At 40.2% G+C, this 26,964-nt stretch overlaps 1 protein-coding gene across 1 annotated transcript in view; it reads left to right on the top strand.

The window, feature by feature from the left end:
- LOC145414271 (glutamate receptor 1-like) overlaps window positions 1-26,964 on the top strand; it is a 171,469-nt gene that overhangs the window by 93,612 nt on the left and 50,893 nt on the right. The window contains exon 7 of the mRNA XM_080283886.1: window positions 9,508-9,615. Coding sequence (XP_080140012.1) covers window positions 9,508-9,615 — 108 coding nt within the window. The remainder of the gene's footprint in view (window positions 1-9,507; window positions 9,616-26,964) is intronic.

Here is a 26,964-nt window from a genome sequence, read left to right as displayed (position 1 = left end):
ACAAGAAGCGGCAGTCTTCATCCCACAACGAGTAAATCACAAGAAAAAAGGACCAAGAATACATCAAGAAAGAAAGAAAACAAACAAACAAACAAACAAACAAACGAAGAGTGAGAGACGACTCACAACTCATAACCACCAGACCTCACCCTCCTCTCTCTGCTACATCCACCCAACCCCCAACGCTTACGCAGGTGTGAAGAGGTCAGGACGACGAAGCAAACACCAAGTCCATATTCACAACTCATCTTACTCACTCGTCTTCACTCAAGTTACTCATCGCTACTCATTCACTCACCACAGCTACCAGTGTGGGAAGTTGAGGTCATCATGCGTGCTTGCTGAACAGTCAACACACCACCTGCACCACCACTCACACCATTCCCACCACGGTAAAATTAGTGAGTTACATAGTTACTTCATTTATACAATACACAGTGATAGACAATAAGCTTCTGCACAAACATATAAAACGTGCTGTATAGTTACAGCTTAAATACACATACCTACTTCAATTATCTTCATAATTCAATCATTAAATACTTGCACCAACAATAAATATTCTACACTGTATATATTCATTCATTCATTATAACATTTATTTACTACCAACGAGTGTTACCATTTATACCTACATAAAATACGTGTTTCATATATACAACTATACATATTATATATACAAAGTGATAAAGAAAATATACAATCACAGTTACTTAGTGAGCAATTAAAAGAACTGTATTAAACATTTATTAATTAAAGCTACCTAGTGGAAACATATAAATTAAGTTACAAGGTAAACTAGAGAAAAAAAAAAAAAATGGCCAACACAAATGCCGTTAGCAAGAGTGAACATCTTCAACACAATCGTGAAGACAATGATTTCCACACAGTGCTGACACACTTATTACTCACGATAGGTACAGGTGAACAACGAATCAGTGTGTATAGTTAATACTGTATATAGTGTATATATTTTTTATATAAAATAACAAAATATGGGACTATATAATATCGTTTTCAGTAATACCTGTGCAATATAAACTAAACTTTAAAAAAGTATCCCAAGAAAATTAGTCAGCAATTATGTAACCATGAACAACATGGAAAAAGTGTACACAAGCAAAGAAAAACAAATACCACATAAACTACAAACAAAAAAGCAAATTGTGTCTCCACAAACAAGTGGCATGACACATCATCACTATCATCGACCGCAGCATATGTTAGGACTGCAGTTATTACAATTATGTTACTCCATATTATAATTATGTAACTACAAACAATATGTACCAATTTATGTGACAGTTGCATTAACAAGATGTAACTTTTATGTAACTTTAACTACAATTATGTAACTACAATCGATATGTAACAATTATGTAACGACAAACGATTGCATTATGTTACACTAACTACAATTATGTACCTACAAACGATATGTAACAATTATGTAACGACAAACGATTGCATTATGTTACACTAACTACAATTATGTACCTACAAACGATATGTAACAATTATGTAACGACAAACGATTGCATTATGTTACACTTTGCCAATTATGTAACAGATGCATTAACAAGATGTAACTTTTATGTAACTTTAACTACAATTATAAGGCCAAGACACTTATGTAATAGTTGCATTAACAAAATGTAACTACAATTATAAGGCCAACACAATTATGCATTAACACAATATAAGTCATACAATTATAGCACAATTCTATATTACCAGTATCATCATACAAGTTAGATGAAATATTAGACATTACTAAAGTGATAACTCAAATATGTAATGTATAACTTAGCAGTATTACCATTGCACAATTATATTGCATTTATTCAAATATGTATACAACTTGTTTAAATGTAATATTACTGAATAATCACTATTTACTATGAATAATATATGTATACAATATTCATACAATTATGTTACTTTACAATATTATGTATTTCACTTAATTAGCTTATAAGTTCATTATAATGTATATATAATATGTATTAATATATTATAACTATTAAATGTCGATGGTACGCCATTTTTGCGCGGCCGAGCAATGTGGTAGGTCTCCATATTATAATTGCAAATCATAATAAATAGATAGATAAATAGATAGATAGAGAGACAGATAGAAGCAGGAAGTCAAATGATGAGAAGGTGTTGTGTCTGCGAGAATCGAGCAATGCTAAACATGCTTACACTGAGGAAAGCTGACGACAGCGGCCAGTAAGGAGATGATGCAGTTAGCTGTCAGCAGTCCTCTCGTGAACAAAGATCCACGAGGAACACACGTGACACACCCCGGCTACACCAGAATTTAGGAAAGAGAGCTCAGACGGAGATTAGCCACTGAACAGGCTAGACAGAAGGAGACAAGCGACCCTAGAGAGAGGTCGAGACGGAGATTAGCCTTAGAACAGAAAGAGAGAGAGATAGCGAGACAGGGAGGTAGCTACCCGGGACTTATACTCTTATACCTGTTTAATATTTCCAAGACAAATAAAAATAGTCCCATACTATTCTTTACCTCTCCCGTCACTACATGACATCTGGTGGGGAAACTACTACAAGATATAAAAGCCGCTCGACCACAAGTCTAAAATATACTTCTCTACAAGTAACTACAAAGCAGTGCTAAGCTAAAATATACTTCTCTACAAGTAACTACAAAGTCTTTATGACATCATAACATCGCTCAGCTACGCCGTTGAAGGTCCTCCGAGAGCAATCATCATTGACATATGCTAATCTATTAGTACATAATATTGATTATAATATTGTATACATATAATATTCATAGTAAATTGCAATGATTCAGTAATATTACATTTTAAACAAGTTGTATACATATTTGAATAAATGCACTAAAGGCAAACTATTTAACTGTAATACGGTATGTACAGTACATGTGTTATTGTAGTGAAATGCATACATGAAAAAAAAGTAGTTTAAAATTAAGATTATGGTAAGAGTTATTAATATTTCATTTAAAGATAATGGTACTGGTATGCCATACTTCTATATCATGGGTCATGATATATATATATATATATATATATATATATATATATATATATATATATATATATATATATATATATATATAAAATTAATACTATATACAAAATATGTACACTTCAATTCAGAGGGGTTAACCTGGATGTTAACTCTCCCCCCACTAAATACTGACTCCAAATTTGCAATTCTTGCATGCATTCTGTGCATTGCGAACAGCAGTACTGCAAATACATTGCAGAACATTATAAAGACAGTAGGTGCTGGGCTATACACATAATATGGGTTGAACATACTCAAACTCAAATCTTCCCAGGGCTTCATTGTTTCATTGATCAGTTGCATAGTTTCAAACTTGGGTGAAGTCAACTTAATACTTGTGCTCATGTTTAAGTCCATATCAGGCAGTGGGTGGAAATGTTTGTGTGTATGATTGAGAATGGCGTAGTGATTGATGGTGGATAAAGTAGACATGGCTGGTGTAAATACCGCACAGTAGTCTGGTGCTATGTATAATCCTGAGGCTGAAGTATGAGATAGTGGTATATCTGGACAGACTATGTAAACTGATGTGTTATGAGTGAAATAAAAAAACTGAGTGTCCAATGCGTTGATGGTGTACAAGTTTATCTGGAGCAAAAGTGAAGTTGCAATGATTATGAATATCGTCATTTCTGATGATAGCCATTTCACAAGGGACTGTATCAGTAGGCTGAAACGTGAAAATATACGCAGGACAAAGATGAACCGCATGTAAGGATGTGCGGCACTTTCGTTCAACCGTTGATTCACTTGCGAAAGTGACAGTGTTCCGTCTCTTGGAGACCATGATGAGTTCGGTGTCTGTGTTGATGATGACCAAAGTGTTGTTACTTTTAGAGGAGAAGGGGTGTATTTGGTATAATGTGAACAGGTCTTCAGTTATAAATGGTATATGAACTACTACTGATGTTGGTGTTAGTGTTGCTTCTAAATATGGATAATATTACATGAATTCCCTACTTCGGAACAAAGGCTTCAATTTATGTTTATGTATGCCTTGACTAATTATCTGACGTAGCTCATGAACTGGGAGTAAGTCAGTTGTGATCTTGCCATCACCAGCATTCGAAATTCCTCGCATAAGTGCCCTGTAACGATCTCTAGTGTTGTCTAATTGTAGTAGAATCGTGTCAATATGTTCTGTGATGATGGAGAAGTGTTGAAAAAGTGTTATGTTACGTTCCATTTAATTTATTATATCTACGCTTTCGAGAGCTATGTTTTCTGCCTTTTTCAGATTTTTCACAATTGTCTTCATTGCTGAGTTCTGTCCTGTGATGAATTTATCTTGGTATGTTAGTACCTGAGCTGTTTTATTAAATTTGTTGTTTATTTCTTTAAGGTCATCCTCTGTAGCCAATCCAAAGATGTTCCCAAGAACTGCGCCACCCAGGTCGAACAAACCGCGCTTTTGGCGAATACGTGTGATGTTGTTCCTGTCGCTCAGTACCTCCGTTCCATAAGATGGGAGATCTTGGATCATGATGAGCATAGTTGACTTTGCCTGTTCTATTTTCCATTTCGCTAACTTCACTATTTCATTCACTTCCTTTGTGTTATGTGCTTGTGAAACATAGTTTCCTATCATGAAGTCCAGGGTTCGCATAGGCTTTGCAAGATTTTCTAGATAAGAAGGTAATTCATACACGTAATCCAGACTTATTTCAGTACTCATGACGTCCTTTACGATTGAAGTCGTGGCCGTTGGAGCTATGAGGCATCCTTGTCGTACTATGTGTTGGGGGTCTAAATGCTCATATCCTCTTGCTATGTAGAGGAGAATCCATAGCATAAGTCCCTTCATCGTAACCTACCGAAAAAAAATTATTAATTTCCTAATATGGTCATGCTGTGGTCGATGATAATGATGATGTGCATTACGGTTGATTGTTATTTCATTTATAGAAGGAGTTTAAATCGATATTTAATTCTCGTAAATGATGTACTGTAGATTTTATTGAAACAGTTGCACCTATGTTTGATTGTTTGGTATATGACCTTAATTTCTTTTTGTAATCATTGTTGTTTTCTTGCTTGGTTTCTTGAGGTACGTTCGCCTGTTCGGTTGTATCCGATGCTGAATAATTATTGGATAATTCCCTTGAAACTCGTTTTCAATGGTCAATATGAACTTGTTTCTCTTCGTCAGTTGACAGTGACTTAATTAAAATTTTGTTTGCTTTTATGTTAATTACTCTGTATGGGCCCTCAAATTTTGGGGATTATTTATTGTCTCTCGTATGAATGATACCATAAACAATGTCTCCTAAGCTGATAGGTGAATCTCTTGCCTTCTTGTTAAATACCTCCGTCATTTCTTCCTTGGACATCGTTAATTGTTTTTTGACTCTTTTGTGTATGTCCTGGAATTCATGTAAACGGAGTTTAGAGTAATCATCGTAATTGTATATAGGCATGCTGTCACCTTCTAGAAGCTCATATGGTAATTTTTTATCTGTGCCATATATAATGAAATGTGGTGTGTCACCTACGGATTTATTTATAGATCCATTAATTGAGGCTTCTACTCTGGGAATCCAATCATCCCAGCTTGCATAATTTTCACTGAGAATGTGTCGTAGCACATCTAATACTTTTTTGTTTTGTCTCTCTACCAACCCATTCGATGCTGGGTGATAGGCTAAAACGTTAACCTTTTTGATGTTGTATTGTTTACATATTTCTTGTAAGATCTCAGAATTAAATTCTCCTCCATTATCACTTATTAGTACCTTTGCGGTAGTAAAGCGACATATTACATTATCTGTTATTGCCTTTGCTACTGTCTCTGCTGTCTTATCTTTAATTGGAGCTAAAATGACATAACGGGAAAAATGATCCGTTGCTACGAATAGGTGTAGGTTATTATTGTATGGTAATGGCATCTTGAGTAAATCAACAGCGACAACGTCCCATGGTTGATGTGGTACAGGGTAATTACCCATCGGTGCAGGTGTGATTGGGTATCCTTTGTGTTTTGCACATGATTCGCATCTGTCTATATCATTGTTTATATCTTTTCGTAATGAAGGCCAGTAATATAACAGCTGGGCTTGGTTGAATGTCTTATCCTTTCCAGGATGTCCTGCATGTGGGCTATCGTGTGTCGTTCATAATACTTGGGGTATCATGTCATTAGGTACTACCAACTGGTTAGTATTTCTTTGGCGTTTTGGTTGTTTAGAGTTAATCTTGTATAATGTATTATTGACCATTGTGAATTGTTCGAGTGGTACATGCAGTTTGGGTAATTGTATGTCATCTCCACTTTCTAACTTGTATATAACTTTAGACCATATTGGGTCAAGTCTTTGTGCCTTTGCGATATCATCGTGGTTTGGGATATTTCCTTTGAGATCTAATGCCGCGACCTGAATTGTGTTCGGGTTCCTAGATATTGCGTCAGCTACTATGTTCATTTTACCTTATATATAATGAATTTGTACATTGTAGTTTTCAACTGTACATTTCCATCTTGCTCTCCTCCCAGAAAGGAGTTTTTCTTTAAACATACCCACTAGTGGTTTGTGATCGGTGAATAAGTGGATTTCGTAACCATATACCAAATCTCGAATCTTTTGTAATGCAAAAACCACTGCAAGTGCCTCTAAGTCTGTAGTGCAATAATTTTTCTCTGCACCTTTTGTTTGTCTGCTGGCAAATGCAATTGGTTGATTTTTGCCTCTTTTATCTTCCTGCATTAGTACAGCCCCTAATCCTTTAACTGATGCGTCTGTACAAATAAGAAATGATTCTGTGTAATCCGGATATGCTAAACAAGGTGCATTTATTAGTTTAATTTGTAGATTGTTAAATGCCCTTTTTTGTTCTTCTTCCCATTGGAATACAGCATCTTTTTTGAGTAGTTGGAACAGAGGAAAGGCTATATGAGAGAACTGTGGTACGAATGACCTATAGTACCCAGCTAGACCTAAAAATTGTCTAACTTCGTCAGTCGTAGTGGGTTCAGGAAAATCTCTCACTGCCTGTATTTTGTCATGAGTGGTGTGAATACCATTAGAACTTAATTTGTGGCCTAAGAACTTTATTTCCTTGAAGCAAAATTTGCATTTTGAAAGCTTAATTTTTAAACCAGCATCACTAAGCTTTTGTAAGAGTAAGTTTAATTTCCTGAGATGATCCGTAATATTATTCGTTGCGATGATAATATCGTCAAGATAAACAAATATTCCTTGTCCTAAAATTCCGGACAATACGTAATTCATAAGGCGCTGGAATGTGCCTGGGGCTATCCTCAGTCCCATCGGCATCCTTGTATATTGGTAATGGCCTCTGTTTGTGGAAAAGGCAGTGTATTTACGTGACTCCTCTGAAACCGGTATCTGATAATAGCCGTTTAGGAGATCGATGGTTGAGAATATGTTATTCTCAGGTCCAATATTCTGTAGAACGTCGCTTAGTAATGGCATGGGAAATCGGTCTGGGATTGTGTGATTATTTAGTTTACGGTAATCTACTACCGCACGCATTTCTCCATTTCGTTTGAGCACGAACAATAATGGGGCATTCCACGGGGAGACTGAAGGCTCAATAATTCCAAGTTTTAACATTTCATCGACATACTGATTTGCAAGTGTACGTTGGGAGTGTGGGATGCGGTAAGCTGGTATGAAAATTGGTGGTGTTTCTGGGTGCACATTAATCATGTGATTAATTAGGTTGGTACACCCCTATTGTTCTCCGGGTAATGCTACGGTGTCCCTGTGTGTTTCCAGCAGGGTTAACAAATCATTTTCTTCATCAAATTCACCTGAGTGAATTAAATTCTCTTTTATGCTTTCTCTATCCGTCGATTTTATCTCACTTGTCACTCCAGCTATAACTATTTCCTTCACAGGGGCCGGACATTTTTCAATATTAACTATGCAAGTCCTCTTTTTCAACTGAACCTCCCCATTCATGTGATTAATTATGAATATCTGAGTTTGCCCTTCGTCGTTCATCTGACATAATGCGTTTTCCACTGACAATCCCTTTACATAATTCTTCTAAGACAAGAACAGTACTATTCCGTAATTTGCTATTTATGGTAACTTTCATGTAGGAGTTAGGTGGTATAACTAAATCATTGGTGAGATGGGCTGGAAAAACTGATAAATCAGTACTCTTGTCTGGGTCACTAATTCTGGAGGATGGGGCTGGTGGTGGGAGTGGCTCTATACACTCATCTGTTTATGTATGTTTGTTTAAGCCTTTAATATTACCAATTCTTTTTGGTTCTCTTTTACTAATCGGTGAGGGCTCTGATGGTATTTCCTCTATGAATTCATTGTCAAAGTCTATTCCATTCATTTGTGGGAGTATAGTTATGTTCTCTGCTCTCATGGATCTTAAGCCCAATAACATATGAGCTTTAATTGCTAAGTTTTCAACGATATAGAAAAATGCAGAGAATGGTCTTGTAGTTTCTGTGAAACTGATATTTAAGCTTATCATACCTTTCACTGTAATTTTTTTTCCATCTACCGTATATAAATCTAAATCAGCTTCTTCCAGAAAAGTTACTTTCTTCTTATTTCTAAGAATTCTATTTATTTCTTCATGTGTTATTAAGTTCACTGGAGAGCCTGTGTCTAAAAATAAGGAAAGGTTTTGATCCTCACATACAGCTGGTATCAAGATACACTCATTTCCCAACATGCCTCCTATGTGAATTTTAGACTTGTTTTTCTTTATGTTTGTTCATTTTTTGTCACTGACTTGCACACGTATGCCAATACACTTAACAGGGTTCACTGTTCCGGCCGAATATATCCCACCGCTGCCACCAATATGTCATAAAAAGACTTTGTAGTAACTTGTAGAGAAGTTTTATTGTTTAGTTGTCACTCGATTTCTTGTAGTAGGAATTAAAGATGAATACAGTGAGTTGATCTTAATTTATTATCTTCAGAGAAAATCTCAGTTGAGCAGGGTATGTCTTACAGAGACAATATAATAAGTAAGTCTAGTTGGGCCCCTCTTTCTTGTTCACTCTCTCCACTCCCTGTCGGTTCTATCGCCTGTCTCCTTTTGAGCTCTGTTTCCTAAATTCTGGTGAAACAGGGGTCGTGTCACGTGTGTTACACTGTGTTTGGAAAGTTCCAGAAACCTGTGTGTGAGTATGTGTGTATGTCACTAGGCTTTGTTCGTATGCTATCTCACTGACACACTACCTACATCATCCCCTGACTTTGCTACTTCCTGTGTATGGTCAACATTTCCTCAGTTAACTTGCAAGATCATTTCTCTTTCCCAGGCTTGCATGGAGCTGTCTATCTATCTATTTATCTATCTATCTATTATGATTTGTAATTATAATATGGACTCATAACATTATTGTTATTTTTTCTTGGATTATTTTGGTAGTGGTGATGTATGTTTCTTGCATTATCTTGGCATTGTTGTTGTGTTTCTTACATTATCTTGCTGTTGTTGTTGCAGGTTGAGATGGAGGGACTGACAGGCAACATCAGCTTCACGGACGAGGGTAAGAGGAAGCTGTACTCACTGGACGTGGTGGAAATGACACTCAACAGCGAGACGGTCAAAGTGAGTGTGCAATTTATCCTTGTTTGGCTTTCTTCTTACCTTTTATCCTTATGTATCTTTATTTTCTATCTCTCTCTCACTTTCGTTTGAGTTGATCCTTAACGCCAAGGTCGTCAGAGGGGTGTAATGAATGTTGAGTCTCTCTCTCTCTCTCTCTCTCTCTCTCTAACACAGAGACCGTCAAAGTGAGTATTAGCATCTTCAGTCCAATACCGTGCATTTTCATTTTCTCTTGGTTACTCCAAACGATTTTTATCAGCGTGGAGTGAGAGATAACGGGAATTATAACCAGCGTCTCCAGTTCCCACATTTCCATTCTGTATACCATTGTTGCATTCCATGCTGAGTTTGATTTTTTCAGCAAGATCATTCACCCAGTGTTTCTTATTTTTTACTCTAATTTATCCTTACCTAACCCAACCTAACAGATTACCTAACTGACTAAGAAGCTTACCTAACCTGATACTAGGAAAACTAACCTAACTTAACCAAGAATTTTCTAGGTAAGGAAAAATGTAAAAATAGTACACAGAATGGAAATCACGAACCCCTAAATCTCATAAGTTTAATAAAATCACTTAGACGCAGCAGGAATAAAAAATACGTCATCATAGTGAAGGGGTGGTGTTGGAGAGGGATACCTTCATGTGCTGGCACCGATATAGCTGGTCGGGTAAGCTGCCTGGCTGTACAAACGTCCCTAAACTACTTAACCTGAGCGGAGGAGGATGGACGGTCGGAGAAGGGAGACAGCCTGCAGTCCATAAGATTCACGTTACATATGAACCTGGGTCTTTACTGCTAGTCAAGAAGTTCAGCAATATAAGCTTAACATTAACTCCTCTTTGCTCACCACCGCTCTGTTTGTCGTTCTTCCTCATATATCCATTTTAACTCCCCGAGTATGTAAATGACAGACGACCCTGTACTCGTATATATAGCCTACTCGCGTGCTTGCGTGTGTGTGTGTGTGTGTGTGTGTGTGTGTGTGTAAAGCGTTGTTAAGTAGCATAAAAAATCGTAAAACATCAACATACTCATGGGTTAACATTTTTGTTAAGCACATGATGTAATTATCGTATTTTAAAGGAAGTATACAGTTTTCTCCTCTCCTAGCAATTGCAGGCATAGTCAGTGATCCTTGTGCAATCTGGAATTCCAAACTGATGAATAAATAGTGACAAATGGACCGTCAGAAAATAGAGGTTTGCCCACACCTTCAGGCCGTCAGTCTTAATAATCGACTGTGAGCCATTTAACATTTTGTTTGCGAATTGCCAACTTTGCTGTGTGTACGTGTGTTAAGTTTCCGTATAGGTGTGAGTGTGTGTGTGTGTGTGTGTGTGTGTGTGTGTGTGTGTGTGTGTGTGTGTGAGAGAGAGAGAGAGAGAGAGAGAGAGAGAGACTGTAAAGTGGCCAGGGGGGAAAACATAAAGGGAATATTATGAGGGGCGGGGGGAAGGAGAGGATCAGGTGAGACATATATAGTGACACAGGAGGAGGGAATTTTTGGTGGGAGGAAGAGGGGAGAGGAGGAGGTTAACGAGGTAAAGGGGAGAAGAGATGAGAGGAAAAGGAGGAAAGGAAAGGGGAGAGAAGAGGGGGGGAGAGGGGGTATAGAAGAGTGAAGGGAGAGAGAGAGAGAGAGAGAGAGAGAGAGAGGTAAAGGGGAGATGTGAACTGAAAAGATGGTTAAGAAGAAACGGAAAGAAGAGAGGAGTAGAGGAGACTGTGATAATGGCACATGAGGTGGGGAGATAGATAGAGCAGCAAGGCAAGCGCGAGAGAGAGAGAGAGAGAGAGAGAGAGAAAATGAATAAATGAAAGATAGAGAAAGCCAGTAAATAAGTGTGTGTGTGTGTGTGTGTGTGTGTGTGTGTGTGTGTTTGTGTGTGTTTTGCTTACATACTTGAACTCAACATGTCTTTTTACCCATTCATCTTTAAGAATTTGACTTTCTTCATCGTGTGTGATATTGTCCTTGATGGTGATGATTATGGTGATGATGATGATGATGATGATGATGATGGTTTCTTTTATTACTTATATCGTACCTTTTTTTCTTGGATATCTTCTGTAATTTTCCCCATATGCTTACTTTCACTGTCGTTTGGTTACGTCTCTCTCTCTCTCTCGTTTTCCACATCTCACATTCTCTCCTTTTTTTTCTTCTGATTTTGCTTTCCCTCTTTCTTCTCTCCCCCATATTCTCCTCCCATCTCTTCCTTTCTTCGTTTTTTTCCAGTTATCTCTCATCTCTCGTTTATAATTTTCTCAGTTCACTCTTCGTCTTGTTTATCACCCTTTCGACTCACCATATTTCTGGTGCATCCAAAATCGCTTAAATTTTTCTTCCACCCCTCTTTCCTCTCTGCTCCTTGACTTCCCGATTCCGTCTTTTCTGCTTCCTTTTCTTTCTTTCCTCGCCATCTCTTACTTCATTGTTTCCTGATGTCGTCGTTCTTTGCTCTCCAAAATCACTGTCTCATTAGTTCTCAATTTATTTTATTGTTGCCTCCCTCAGTAGTCTCTTCATTCCCTTGCCTTCCCCCTCTTGCTTTCCTCTCACTTTCCCCCCTCTCTCTTTTCTTGCTTCCCCCCCTTTCTCCTGTCACTTTCCCCTTCCTCTCTTTCCTCTCACTTTCCCCTCTCTCTCTCTCTTCTTGCTTCCCCCCTTTCTCCTTTCGCTCTCCCCTTCCTCTCTTTCCTCTCACTTTCCCTCCTCTCTCTCTTCTTGCTCCCCCCCATTCTCCTTTCACTTCCCCCTTCCTCTGTCTCCTTTCGCTGCCTATTTCATCCATTCATTTCTTCCTATCCCTCACGCTTACCATTTCAGAACTCACTATTATTTAATCTCTGTCTCTTTTCTCTGCTACCTCTGTTATCTCACCTTGTAATTTCCTTTGTCCCTTTTCTCTGCTTCCTCTACTATCTCCCCTTGTAATTTCCATAGTCTCCTTTCTCTGCTTCCTCTGTTATCTCCCCCTTGTAATTTCCATTGTCTCTTCTCTGCCTTCTTTGTTATCTCCCCTTGTCATTTCCCTTTTCCCTCCTTCCAGTTTCTCCTTCTGTCTCCCTGCATCTTCACACTATTCCATTCCTGGTTGCTTTTTCTTCATGCTTATCACCCCACAGTCACTTATTCTTCCAGTTCTCTTTCTTCTCCTCGCCCAAAATAATCTCTTATAACTTTACGTTTCTATCTTCCCTCCTCCTTTTCCTTCTTCTCCTCCTCCTCTCTCACAGTATCTTCATGTCTAATAACTTTCCCATTTCTGCCTTTTCTCCTCCTCCTCCTTTTTCTCCTCCTCCTCCTGCTGCTCTCACAGTGTTTACATATGTTTTCTTTTTCCCCAGTCTCCCGATTTCCTCCCACTTGTCCTCAAGTGTCCGATAGTTTTACTCTTCCAACTTCCCCTTTTTCCACCGCCTCAGGAATCGATGTTCTTGCTTTCCCATTTCCCTCCTGTCTACCTCCACTTGTCTTCTATCTTCCTTACTCTTTTTTTTTTTTTTAATTCCTCCTTTGTCTCCTCCTCACCTCTCAGGACGGGAGGAGAAACGTAGGAGAAGGAAGAAGTCATGTCACACATCCAAGTAGCTTTTCCTGCGGTTTGCCAGTCTTTCAAAATTTGTCTCATTTTTCTCCCCCGTTTCCTTCTCCATTTCCTACAATTTCTCCTCCGGTCTCACAATATCCCTACGCCTATTTCTTCCTTCTTCCCTCCCCTGTCTCCTGCTGAACCTCCAAGGACTGGAAGACAGACGGGAAGTAAAAGAACAGAGGGTCATTCCACGCACGCAACCAACTTTCTGTACAGTTTTCTGGCCATCCAAAAACTCTCACTTTCCTCTCCCCATTCCCCTCCTCCCACTTCTCCGCTGTATTCACCACGCCTCTTTCTTCCTTCCCACCTCCCGTGTCTCCTGCTTAATCCCACGAGACGGGAGCAGAGACGGTACTAGAAGGGATAGATCATCACACACACACACACACACACACACACACACACACACACTTTTTTCCAAATTTCGTGTATTCCACAACACACACACACACACACACACACACACACACACACACACACACACACACACACACACACACACACACACACACACACACACACACACACACACACACACACTTTTTTTCCAAATTTCGTGTATTCCACACACACACACACACACACACACACACACACACACACACACACACACACACACACACACACACACACACACACACACACACACACACACACACTTTTTTCCAAATTTCGTGTATTCCACAACACACACACACACACACACACACACACACACACACACACTTTTTTCCAAATTTCGTGTATTCCACCACACACACACACACCCACACACACACACACACACACACACACACACACACACACACACACACACACACACACACACACACACACTTTTTTCCAAATTTCGTGTATTCCACAACACACACACACACACACACACACACACACACACACACACTCTTTTTTCCAAATTTCGTGTATTACAAAACACACACACACACACACACACACACACACACACACACACACACACACACACTTTTTTCCAAATTTCGTGTATTCCACAACACACACACACACACACACACACACACACACACACACACACACACACACACACACACACACACTTTTTTACAAAATTAGTGTATGCCACAACACACACACACACACACACACACACACACACACACACACACACACACACACACACACACACTTTCTTACAAATCTAGTGTATCCCACACACACACACACACACACACACACACACACACACACACACACACACACACACACACACACACACTTTTTTCCAAATTTCGTGTATTCCACAACACACACACACACACACACACACACACACACACACACACACACACACACACACACTTTTTTCCAAATTTCGTGTATTCCACAATCCCTCCCGGTTTCGTCCACAGTTTTCCCTCGATCTCCAATCAGTTTCTGCTTCCCAATATCCTTCGCCAGTTAGTTCCTCCTTTCCTCCCAAGTCTCTCCTTTCCTCCCGTGTCTCCTACTCAGCCTCTCGGGGCGGTAGGAGAGGGAACAGGAAGTCATCTCACACAGTCACCAACTTTCTGTGTCGTCTTCGTGTCCGCCACTCCCTAAGCACGCTTCATTAGCGACATCAGAGGCCGGACTTCCAGCCTCTTCCTTCTCTGCCTTCGCCTTCCCTCCTCCTGTCTATGTCTCCCACCCTCCTTCCATCTTCTCTACATCCCTACCACCCTCCCTCTACCCGCTGCCCTCCCTCGTTCCCTTCCTACATCCCCCTCCTCCCCCTTCTCTTCCACTCTCCCTTACTCCCAGCCTCTTCTCCCTACTCTTCTCTCCCCCTCCCTGCTCCCCCCTCCATCCATATTCTTTTCCACGCTCTTCTCCCTCATCCTCTGTTCTTCTCATCCTCTTTCCCTCCTCCCGACCTTCCTCTTCTCTCTCTCCCTCCTCTCTCTCTCCACCTTTCCTCCCGCACTGAAGTTTTCCAATAGCCTGTGATGCCTTGGTAGTCCAGCAGAGGAAGTAAACACAGGAGGTTTGGGGAGGCTCTTGCTTACCCTACTTTTGCTGTTTTGTACTTTGGTCTTGAAGGGTCTCTCGCTCTCTCTCTCTCTCTCTCTCTCTCTCTCTCTCTCTCTTTCTTTCTTTCTTCCCACCCCCCCTCCATGATCAAGAGACGTCAATTAAAATATGTAGGATTTCCAACTTGTGTCCTTTGATGTTTCTTCCAGGATTTGCGTCAGAGCCAAGACGCTGAAGGCCAAGTTTTTCAGTGCCATCCCTTTCCCCATTTTCTTATTAGCGGGATTATTCAGCTCTTATTCAGGGCTTATTCAGGTACTTGGGTTCTTATTCAGGGGTATTCAGGTGTTAGGGCTCTTATTCAGGGTTATTCAGGTTTAAGGGCTCTTATTCAGGGTTATTCAGGTGTTATGGCTTTTATACAGGGTTATTCAGGTGTTAAGGCTTTTATACAGGGTTATTCAGGTGTTAGGGCTTTTATACAGGGTTATTCAGGTGTTAAGGCTTTTATACAGGGTTATTCAGGTGTTAGGGCTTTTATACAGGGTTATTCAGGTGTTAAGGCTTTTATACAGGGTTATTCAGGTGTTAGGGCTTTTATACAGGGTTATTCAGGTGTTAAGGCTTTTATACAGGGTTATTCAGGTGTTAAGGCTTTTATACAGGGTTATTCAGGTGTTATGGCTTTTATACAGGGTTATTCAGGTGTTATGGCTTTTATACAGGGTTATTCAGGTGTTAAGGCTTTTATACAGGGTTATTCAGGTGTTATGGCTTTTATACAGGGTTATTCAGGTGTTAAGGCTTTTATACAGGGTTATTCAGGTGTTAGGGCTTTTATACAGGGTTATTCAGGTGCTAGGGCTTTTATACAGGGTTATTCAGGTGTTAAGGCTTTTATTCAGGGTTATTCAGGTGTTATGGCTTCTATACAGGGTTATTCAGGTGTTATGGCTTTTATACAGGGTTATTCAGGGGTTATGGCTTTTATACAGGGTTATTCAGGGGTTATGGCTTTTATACAGGGTTATTCAGGTGTTAAGGCTTTTATACAGGGTTTTTCAGGTGTTAAGGCCTTTATACAGGGTTTTTCAGGTGTTAGGGCTCTTATTCAGGGTTATTCAGGTGTTAGAGCCCATTTTTAGGGATTATTCAGGTGGTATAGCTTTCACTGAGGTGTTAGGGCTTTTATTCAGGGTTTAAGGGTCAGCCAAGAGACTGACCCATTATTTAGTAGAAAAGATATAAAATCAGGATCACATGGTAAGGTCAGTTTACGCAGTTCCTATCCGATTTACACCAAACTTGGGGAAATGTTCAGGGTAAGGCAAGGAGGAATGGATTTCGAGTATAGTCAGTCAGATGTCAAGGTCACAGGGAAAGTCAAATGTTAAGGTCAGAGGGCAAGGTCAGCTCAAGCAGTGGCACCAAACTTGCTGGAAGCGCTGCGGGTCAGGCAAGATGGAAGTGATTTGGTTTTGGGAGAAGTTAGGTAAAGGTCAAGGTCACAGGGCAGAGTCAAATGTTCGACCCATATACCAGTTGTTGGTGCTGGGCTGGTGGTGGTGTTTCAGTGTTCCTTCTTTTCCTAATCATACTTTAAAACACACACACACACACACACACACACACACACACACACACACACACACACACACACACACACACACACACACACACACACACACACACACACACAAATATTGTACTGAAGAAATACTGACCCAACAAAACACATACAACTTCTCCTCCACCACACTACCTACGACACCATGACAACCACTATGCCATCACCACAAAAATTCCCAACCGAGGAACCACAAACCCAGCACCAATGAAATATACCACAGAGAATCATAGTCATATCCACCACCGCACCACCGTTATCCAACATCACCAGTGAAACACTAATTTCTCCACTGAAATACCTCGTAAAAGAAACACAGCCACGAAAAAACAGACTGACCCCACAGTGCTACCTACCACACGACCACCACCACCACAGGCACCTTTACCTACCACACCACCATTACTACCACCACCACAGGGACCTTTACCTACCACACCACCACCACCACCACCACCACCACCACCACCACAGGCACCTTTACCTACCACATCACCACCATCACCATCACAGACACCATTACCGGCCACACCACCACCACGGCACCATTACCTACCACACCACCACCACGGCACCATTACCTACCACACCACCACCACAGAAATACCTCACTAAAGTAAGAGCCACGAAGAGACTTGCCCAGTGATACGACCTAAGACACCACAACCACCACCACCATCACCACCACAGGCACATTACCACATCACCACCACCACCATCACCACCACAGGCACATTACCACATCACCACCACCACCACCACCACCACAGACACCATTACCGGCCACACCACCACCACAGGCACCATTACCTACCACACCACCACCACAGAAATACCTCACTAAAGAAAGAGCCACGAAGAGACTTGCCCAGTGATACGACCTAAGACACCACAACCACCACAGGCATATTACCACATCACCACCACCACAGGCACATTACCACATCATCACCACCACCACCATCACCACAGGCACATCACCTTACCACACCACCACGACAAGCACCACCACAGGCGTATTACCTTACCACACCACCACCACAACCACCACCACAGGCACATTACTTTACCACACCACCACCACAGGCACATTACCTTACCACACCACCACCACAACCACCACCACAGGCACATTTACCTTACCACCACCACCACCACCACCACCACATTCACCACCTGCACCACACCACCATCACAAAAATATCACCGAAGAAACGACTCTCCCCCATACAACCATCACCTCCTCCACCGCACCTCAACCACCACCGCCACCTCACCTCTTCTCTTTTGACGCGTTAAGCTGGGTCGGTAAAAGCCAGCACGCTCCTGTAAAAGTCTGTAGCGGCTGGGGTGCGTGTGAGTGGAATAGTCAATGTATTGCTATCAAGGGAGCCCGTCCCTATGAATAGCAGATGACTGCACGTGTGAGGGTCGGTGCAAGAATGCCAGCTACCTATGGACCTTCTCTTTTCTCCTGTGTACTAAGCCCTTACCTTTATATTATCTTTGACTTGTCTCCGTGTGTTTGTGCTTTTGCAGTGTTGCTTTTTGACCTCCTTGCACAGTAAATTTTTCTCTTGCCTCTTAGCTTCACGTTTCTTACCTTTCTGCTGGTTTCTTAATGTTTTCACCAGTCTCTTCAGTACAGTGGCGTGTAATTCTTTGCTTTATTCTTGTTTGCCATTGCCCTTTTACTTTATCATGGCGCCTCTATCCTATGAAGAAATGATGATTGCAAGTGTAAAGGTCGATGCCAAATACTAGGAGCCTGCAGACCTTCTTCCCACTCCCACGAGGCTTACCTTCTCCTTTTCTTTCCTCTCTTCATTTCTGTAGCTTTCCTTAGTGCAATGGCTCCCTTCATGGCTCCCTTCATTTTAATTGTACATGCTTTACTTTTTTCCCTTTACCTTTACCATTCTTTTAGCTGTTGTTTGTAGTTTTTAATAATTTTGCATTATGTCTTTAGTCCCGGTCTCTACGATCTTTTTTTTTTTTTTTTTTTTTTTTTTTTTTTTTTCCACACTTTTCATTATTTCTTATTTGGCTTCTCTTCCTCGTGACTGTCTATATTTTTGTACATTATAATTTTTCCTTCCCTTCACTGCTCTGATGTTTTTATATATTTGTCTTTGCTACATGCCGTCTTTTCCTTGTTTGTTGTCCCCCCAACCTTGTGAATTACTAATGATGGCATGTGTAAAGGCCATTGCAAGAACACCATTGATTACAAGTGTTAATGCCTTTGCAAAAACAACATTGATTGCAAGTGTAAAGGCAATTGCAAGAATACCCGTAATTCCAAGTGTTAAGGCCGTTGCAAAAACAACATTGATTGCAAGTGTAAAGGACATTGCAAGAACACCAATGATTACAAGTGAATAGGCCATTGCAAGAACACCAATGACTGCATATGATATGGCCATTGCAAGAACACCATTTATTGCGGGTGTAAAAGCCATGCAAGAACACCAACGATTGCATGTGTAAAAGCCATTGCAAGAACACCACGCACCTGTGGGTCCTCTTCTTTCTCCCATGTGGCTCACCCTCACCTTCTGTCCATGTCCTCTCTCTTTATAAGTGTTTTTGTTGTTGTCCAGTACCATGATTTTTTTTTCATTATTCGTTCCACATGCATCTACCTTTCTCTCTACCCTGTTTTCTCCCATTCAGTTTTTTTCCCGTATTGTCTTTCATTTTATACCCTCATTACTCACCGTTGTCTTCTTTCTAGCTGTCAGCAGTGATTGCAAGTGTAAAAATCATTGACCATTTATTATCAGCTCATTTTGTTTTTATTTTAACATATCTTTGTCTGTCTGTCTCTCTGACTATATCTTTCTGTCTAAGCTTGTCTGTCTATCACTCTATCTGTATCTAAATCAATCTGTCTATCTATCTATATGTCTATCTGTCTATCTATCTATCTATCTATCTATATAAATGTGTGTGTGTGTGTGTGTGTAATTTAGTTATGTTTGTATCCCGATGTCCCATTTTCATTCTTGCTATTCATCCTTGCTCTCTCTCTCTCTCTCTCTCTCTCTCTCTCTCTGTTCAATTTTTTCCTCGTAAGGTAATGGTAAATCGTCACAGAGGTCATCAGAGTAATGCATGTGGTGAATATTATCCTTGTAGGCGTCAGTGGGGGGGGGGATAGGAAAGACAGGAGCAGACCCTCCAGTACAACAGATCTTTCCTGGCCTGTTTAAAACTATCTGTACAGAGCAAGAATGAAGGGTAAATAACGTGACTCTCAGGTGGTTTTGAGATTAATAAAATCATTTCACGTTAGCTAGAACAGCAGTGCTATAGTTGCTCCGAACGTGAGAGTTAATAATGACGGTCTTGACACTCCGAGGCTCCTTTGACTCATCCAGCTCTATAAACGTCATGAGAATGCAAGAATTCAGCATAAAAAACGTCAGTATATTCGTTTGCTATCATTTATCTTGTTGGAATTCTTGAAGTTTCTAGTGCAGGCATGTGACCGTAAGAAATGTAGCTTTGTAGGTGACACAGACATATACTCCCTGACTTTGGACGTGTTATATTCTCTGCATGTTGTGTCCAGGCTAACTAAAGAACATCCCTCACTCACTGCTTCACTGCAAGAGGCCTCGCCTAAGCTTAATGTATGTAACAAGAATATACAGATGAAATACGTCACCAGAATCTAAAGGTCAGTATTATCTTTTTTACAGTTTGTGTGGTGTTCGTGTGAGGGCTTGTGTGTATGATTGTGTCGTTGGCAATTGGAGGAATGTGTTGGTATTTGTGATTTCTGGTGTTGATGTGAGAGTTCGTGTGTGTGGTTGCGTGGTTGGCAGTTCCAGGGATGTGTTGTTGACTCATTCTTGCTGGCTTCAGACAATTTGCGAGTTACGAATACCCTGTTTGAAAATCTAAGCTGAATAAAATCGTCTGAAGGAAGCAAAAATAGTCATATAAAAGCCATCAACTTACAGGATTACTTAACATTATCCTGTTGGATTTGTGTGAATTTTTGGTTGAGCGTTTGAATGGGTAGGACGGGGAAGGGTAAAATGGCTGTTCGTATGTATTATGTATTGGTTCCCGCCCTCCCTGCTGCCTCGCTGATGGTAATGCATTTAGCTTTGCATCACTGCCTACTTACCGTCTGTAAAGGGTTCCAGTCAGCTCGCTTGATTTTTGACAGGAGTCGTTTGGCAAATTTTTGATGGGCGTGATTTTTTTTATTTGCGTTTCTCCGTGTAGGGGTTAATGAAGGCTATATCCAACCCCTCCAGTTCAAAAAGTCTCCCTGAAAGCTGAACAAAATCGTCTGGTGATATCAAGAATAGCTTACAGTGAGACATTAACACGTCATGTACTGGTAAGGAAGAGGGGCGGGGGAATCCACATTTAGGCTAGGAGAAGACGTGCCTGAGTCTTCGGTATCTATTCTATGAGTTTTAGGATGTGAAGAGTAAAGTCTGGCTGATGGTAGTGCGTTTAACTTTGCGTCATTGTCATCTCTTTCATTTCTCTTTATCTCCAGCTCTCAGTTTTTCTTTAGCATCGTTGAGTTCCCTTTTCTCTCTCTCCAGCTCTTTTGTTTTTATATAGAAATTTTGAGAGTTTTTGGATAAGGCTCAGTATTTGAATGATGTGATTAATACGAGTATATTGATACATCTCATCAGTTGGATGACGCTTTTTCTAGTTTACTCTTGCTACCTCCAGAGATTTTACTTAGCTCAGAGATTCCCTGGACTGGAAGGGTTGCATATACAAGGCCTGCTGATTATTTTCACTAGGCAATCTCCTTTTCTTCCCTATTTTCTCATCTTCACGCTATTCTGTTATTTTTCTTTTATTTCTTCCTCTTCCTCTTTGATTTCGTCTAATTTTTTCCCTGTTTCCTCCTATCTTTCTTCCACTTCCAACCCCCTTCTCGCTTCTCCTCCTCTTTAATGCTGTGTGTTTCCGTTACCTCCTATTTCGCCCTTCTTCTTTCACTAGTCTTTCTCCTCTCCCGTCCCGTACCAACGCACTTTTCTTCCCTGTTACCTCCCATCTCCACTTCTCTCTCTACTTCCTTTCCTCTCCCCTCCTTCCTGCTGTCTTTTACCTTTTTTACCTCCTTTCTCCTCTCTTTCTTTGCCAACTCCCTCCTCCTTCCGAATGCTCTCTTCCTCCATGTTACCTTCTACTTCTCCCGTCCCTAATCCTTCACCTGCCTCTCTGTTCCCAGTGTCATCTTTCTGTTTCCTCCTCCTCCTGCTCCTCCTCCTCCTCCTCCTCCTCCTCCTCTTGCCATTATATGGGTAGTGGACTCTCACCTCCCATCAGAGCGTGGCCCACAATGGATTCAATCAAGCACGCTCATTGACCTGCATATTTATGGTGATCCCAAGTGTCTGTCTGGCAAAATAATGACAGAAGAAAAAAAGAGAAAAAGGAGAAAGGGAAGAGTAAGGGATTATGGAATACATACCGGTATATAATACATACATACATACATACATACATACATACATACAGATAGATATATAAATAGATAATAGATAGATAGTAGGTAGGTAGGTAGATAGATGGTGTGTGTGTGTGTGTGTGTGTGTGTGATAAAAACAGGAGAGATAAAAAATGTTAATGAAATACAGGAGTGGGTGAAAATGCAAGAAGTTAAGTTGGATAAAAATAGAGGGAAATTGAGGATTTTTTTTTTTACATTTTTTTTTCGTTGGAATAACACACAGGTTGAAAGAAAGACACCTGGAAAAAAATATGGGAATACGTGAACACCTAGATTACGATTTATATAAGAGGGGAGAAGAGGCAGAAGGCAGGGACACTTAGGTGGAGATTGATATGAGAGAGAAAAGGGATGGGGGAGAGAGTTACATACATACACAGAGCCCGAAGTGCTCTCTAGGCGATCAGTAGAAAGGTTAAATTATGAGAGAGAGAGAGAGAGAGAGAGAGAGAGAGAGAGAGAGAGAGAGAGAGAGAGGGTATGGACCCTTACAAATCAGTGTGAGTATTGGAAAGCAAGAGTCAGCTTGTGTTAGAGTGAATATAAAAGTGCGTGAGAAATAAGTACAAAGGAAGGTGTGAAAGTGAGAGCGAGAGTAAGAAAGATTTAGATGTGTGAGAGCAGTAGGCAAGAGTGAGAGAGCAAGATCAGAGTGAGAAAAACAAGGTCAAAGGAATGGAAGCTAAAATGATGGTTGTTGGTGTTGATTGTGATGTTGGTTGATGAATTGGTTGTTTCGTTGGTAGTAATGTTGCTTGATTGTTTTGGTTGGTTAGGTGGTGATGATAGTTAATTGGTAGATATAAGAGTGATGTTTAAGTGGTTGGATGCCTGGTTGGTGGTGATGGTTGTGAGGTTCGTTGGAGGTGATTTGATTGGTTGGTTGGTGACTGTTCTTGGTAAATTTGGTAGTGATGCTGTCTTAGTTTTGTTTGTTATATGACTGGTTGATTGATTGGTTGATGGTTAGTTTTGGTTGGTTGGTTGTTAAATTTGGTACCAATCTTTGTTAATTATTCAGCTGATAGGTTGATAACGATGGTGGTTGGTTCATTGGTTGTCGATGCTGGTTTGGTTGGGTGGTAGATGTGGCGTTGATGTTATTAGATTGGTGGTTTGGCGGAGAATACCTAGATTGTCAGGTTGTTAGTAATGGTGGTTTTAGTTGGTAATGACGTTAGAATGGCTGTTTGGTTGGTGATAGTGAAGGTGGCTATTTGTGATGGTGATTGGCTGTAATGTTTAATTGGTTTGTTGGTGGTGGTGATATTGGTGAATATTATTAGTGGAAATAAACTGCACAAGAGAGAGAGAGAGAGAGAGAGAGAGAGAGAGAGAGAGAGAGAGAGAGAGAGAGAGAGAGAGAGAGAGAGAGAGAGAGAGTAGACATAGTGCCTAGACAGATTGATAGATAAATAAGTAAAAAGGTAATTAGGTGAATGAATAGAAACATAGATATGGATGAAGATGCAAGCAGATATGTGTGTAGACAGACAGACAGACAGATAGATATCAAGCAGGAAATAAGTTTGACAAAGTCTGTTGTGCTTATCGTAATTCTTGACTGGATATATATATATATATATATATATATATATATATATATATATATATATATATATATATATATATATATATATATATATATATATATATATATATATACCTGTATATAGAAACAGGCAGAGGCAGACATATCAGATAGGAAGCCCATTTGACGCAGTGTACATTACAACTGAGGCACCCCCTGCTGAAGTGATGCAAGTGACACCTCGGTCGAAATTTGGTTTTCACTTGCATCGAGTAGTACGATAATAGCTGTATGTCAGGTAAGTGTCCCAAAATGATTCAGGAAATGGTGTGGTCATAAGGTCCATTATCCTACACAAAACACGAATTTTTTAAGGAAATGCCGCACGAGTTTACTTTCCGATCTGTAGTAAGGCAAGAGCCCGGGAAAGGTGTCCAACCAATCAGCACACTAACAACATGGTGACCGCCAGCCAATGGGAGCGCAGCAGGGCCGTCAGTCATAGCTCCCGCCTTGTATCAACTGGTTTACCTTTTTTTTTCTTTCTTTCTCTTTTGTGTGGTTTTCCGGTGCGGTTCGTTGTGTTAAGCTAGTGTTAAGATAAAAGTAATATTATTATGAAAGGAAAGTCATTATTTTTTTTAGTAACAATATTATTTTAGTAACAATATTATTTTGAGAAGTCCTTACGAGTGTTACATTACCTACTGTTTTTTTTTTTTTTTTTTTTGAAGAAAATATTATTCTGCGTTTCACCTTGTGCCAAAGGGGGTTCTACGGCTATGATTAAGTGAAATACCCAGAAGAAAGCCTTAGTGTTAAGTTAGTGTTAAGAAAATATAAGAATAATATATGATTTTTTTTTTTTTTTTTTTTTTTTTTTAATAGTAAAAAGCAAGTTGTGTGTACGTAGCTACATTAAAGAAAAATATTATTTTGAAAAGTCCTTACGAGTTTTACATTACCCTTTTCTTTACAAGAAAATAATATTCACTGTATTATGAAGAGGAAATTAACAAAGTACTGACATCAAGAACATATTAAGTGACGAAGTAGTGCGGTAATAAGACAAAGCACAGTTACATTCAGTAATATTATTATCAGGGTCATGTCTCGCAATGGCTTGGGTAGGCCTTCAGTCTTCATCAGCCACTTATTCAGACAGTTTAAAACAGGATTATTAATAGGTAAAGGATGCCATTTTTTTTATCCATACAACTCCGACAAATCTTCGTATGTTGAGAGAGATTGTATGGAGGTACCTAAAACATAAGGTACAAAAACGCGATGTGCTTCGAGGGGTCATGTATTATCAGTAGATCAATAATAACCCGAGAAAATAGCGTGAGAGATGGAAATGAGGTTAGCGCCACCGATTGCTCCTTGCTTCTCTTCCGCTCTAGAGATGAAGTGAGGCAAGGGAAAGCGGGAGTGAGCCAGCCCGCCAACTTTCAAACGCTGTTTTCTCGACTTTTTGTTTGTGTCACTTGCCTCACTTCAGCAGGGGGCGCCTCAATTATCATAACTCATTATCCCAACAACAGTGGTGGCTGCGTAACGTGGTTGCCTACACACAGTACGAATTAAAAATTTTCGGTCTAATGGCTTATTAAATTTCTGATTGATGATTTCCAAGTGTGATTGATGTTTTGCTGAATTCAGGGTACACAACAGTACTATATTTCACCATGTTTTTCAGGAATTTTAATTAACACTGTCCAGTGACGTATTTTGTCTTGCTAATACGGAATATATATATATATATATATATATATATATATATATATATATACCGGTATATATTTTTCGGGGGCGTGTGCCTAATTTCTCTGAATATTCTAAACAGCATTGTCCTCCATTCAGGATTTTATTGACATTAATTAACCCCTTTAATTCGGTGGCTTTTTATTTTTTATTTTTTCATTTATTGTTACCACCATTTTATGATACTTCATTAACACCTGGGTTAATCTGTGACCCTCAGATAATCGTTACGATGTAGTGACCTTTTTTTTTTTTTTTTCGTTTTCTGGCCACCTGCAGATGATTTTGAACATATAATTGATGTTCATTCACTAGTGTTTTTCTTTACTTTCTGGACCATGCCTAACCCTACCTGTGTGTGGGAGAAAGGCATGATGATGATGATGATGATGATGATTATTGTGAAGAGGATGACGACGGTTACGACGATGATGTACAGTACATAACGTTTGGTTGAATATACAAAGCAATACTCTACGCCATTCTGAAATATATTATTCTGTGGCCAAAACCCCTTCCATATGGTGTCCTCTTTCATTCGGTTTATTTCTGATAACAACAGAGGGTTTTACTCAAGTTAGAGTGTACCTGTAGTAGTGAGGGGGGTTGGGGAAGGCTGTATCTAACCAGTCGATTTAAAAGCTCTTCGGAAATTTTTAAGAAGTGGTAGCATTAAGGGAATATAAAACAAAACGTCCAGGTAAATGGGTTAATGTGAGGCTTCCCCCCCCCCCCTCTCGTGGTGCGGTCATCCCAGTTATTTGGGAACCGAGCGCGTTTATGCTTCTACCATTCACCTGTCATGGTCGGGACACTTAATATTCTATACCAGTTAAACCCAAACGATTGTATTCAGCTGAGTGAGTCGTAGGAGCCTGATGTTAAACAGAAACTTGACTATATTAACGACACATCGTCACCCACCATACCGAATGTCCTTTGACCTTCACCCTGTCCCTATCACTACGGTATTCTCCCTCCCTTTCTCGTCACCTTCCTCACCCCCCCCCCTCACTTCTGCCTTCCCCCCCTCACCTCACATCTTTTCTCAGTTACCCCTTCCTCTTACCTCTCTCTGAAACTTATATTCCTCCATCCCTCCCCATACTACTCCCATCCCTCTTACCTCTCTCCGAAACCCCCACTCCCCTCCACTCTCCATGGTACCCTCTCTTCTCACCTCACCCCTTCATTTCTCTCCACAACGTCTCGCCACAACGCCCTCTCCTCTTCAAATTCACCCCCTCATCTCTCCCTTCAGTGCCCCCCACCTCCCTCACACCCCACATCACTCCCATTTGCCCCTTTCTCCCCTTCCCCCTACCTC

Source organism: Coenobita brevimanus, chromosome 1 (assembly GCF_032717465.1).
Source record: "Coenobita brevimanus isolate Jiangsu-jjx chromosome 1, ASM3271746v2, whole genome shotgun sequence".
Taxonomy (NCBI): domain Eukaryota; kingdom Metazoa; phylum Arthropoda; class Malacostraca; order Decapoda; family Coenobitidae; genus Coenobita; species Coenobita brevimanus.
This window is presented reverse-complemented; position numbering and strand designations above follow the sequence as displayed.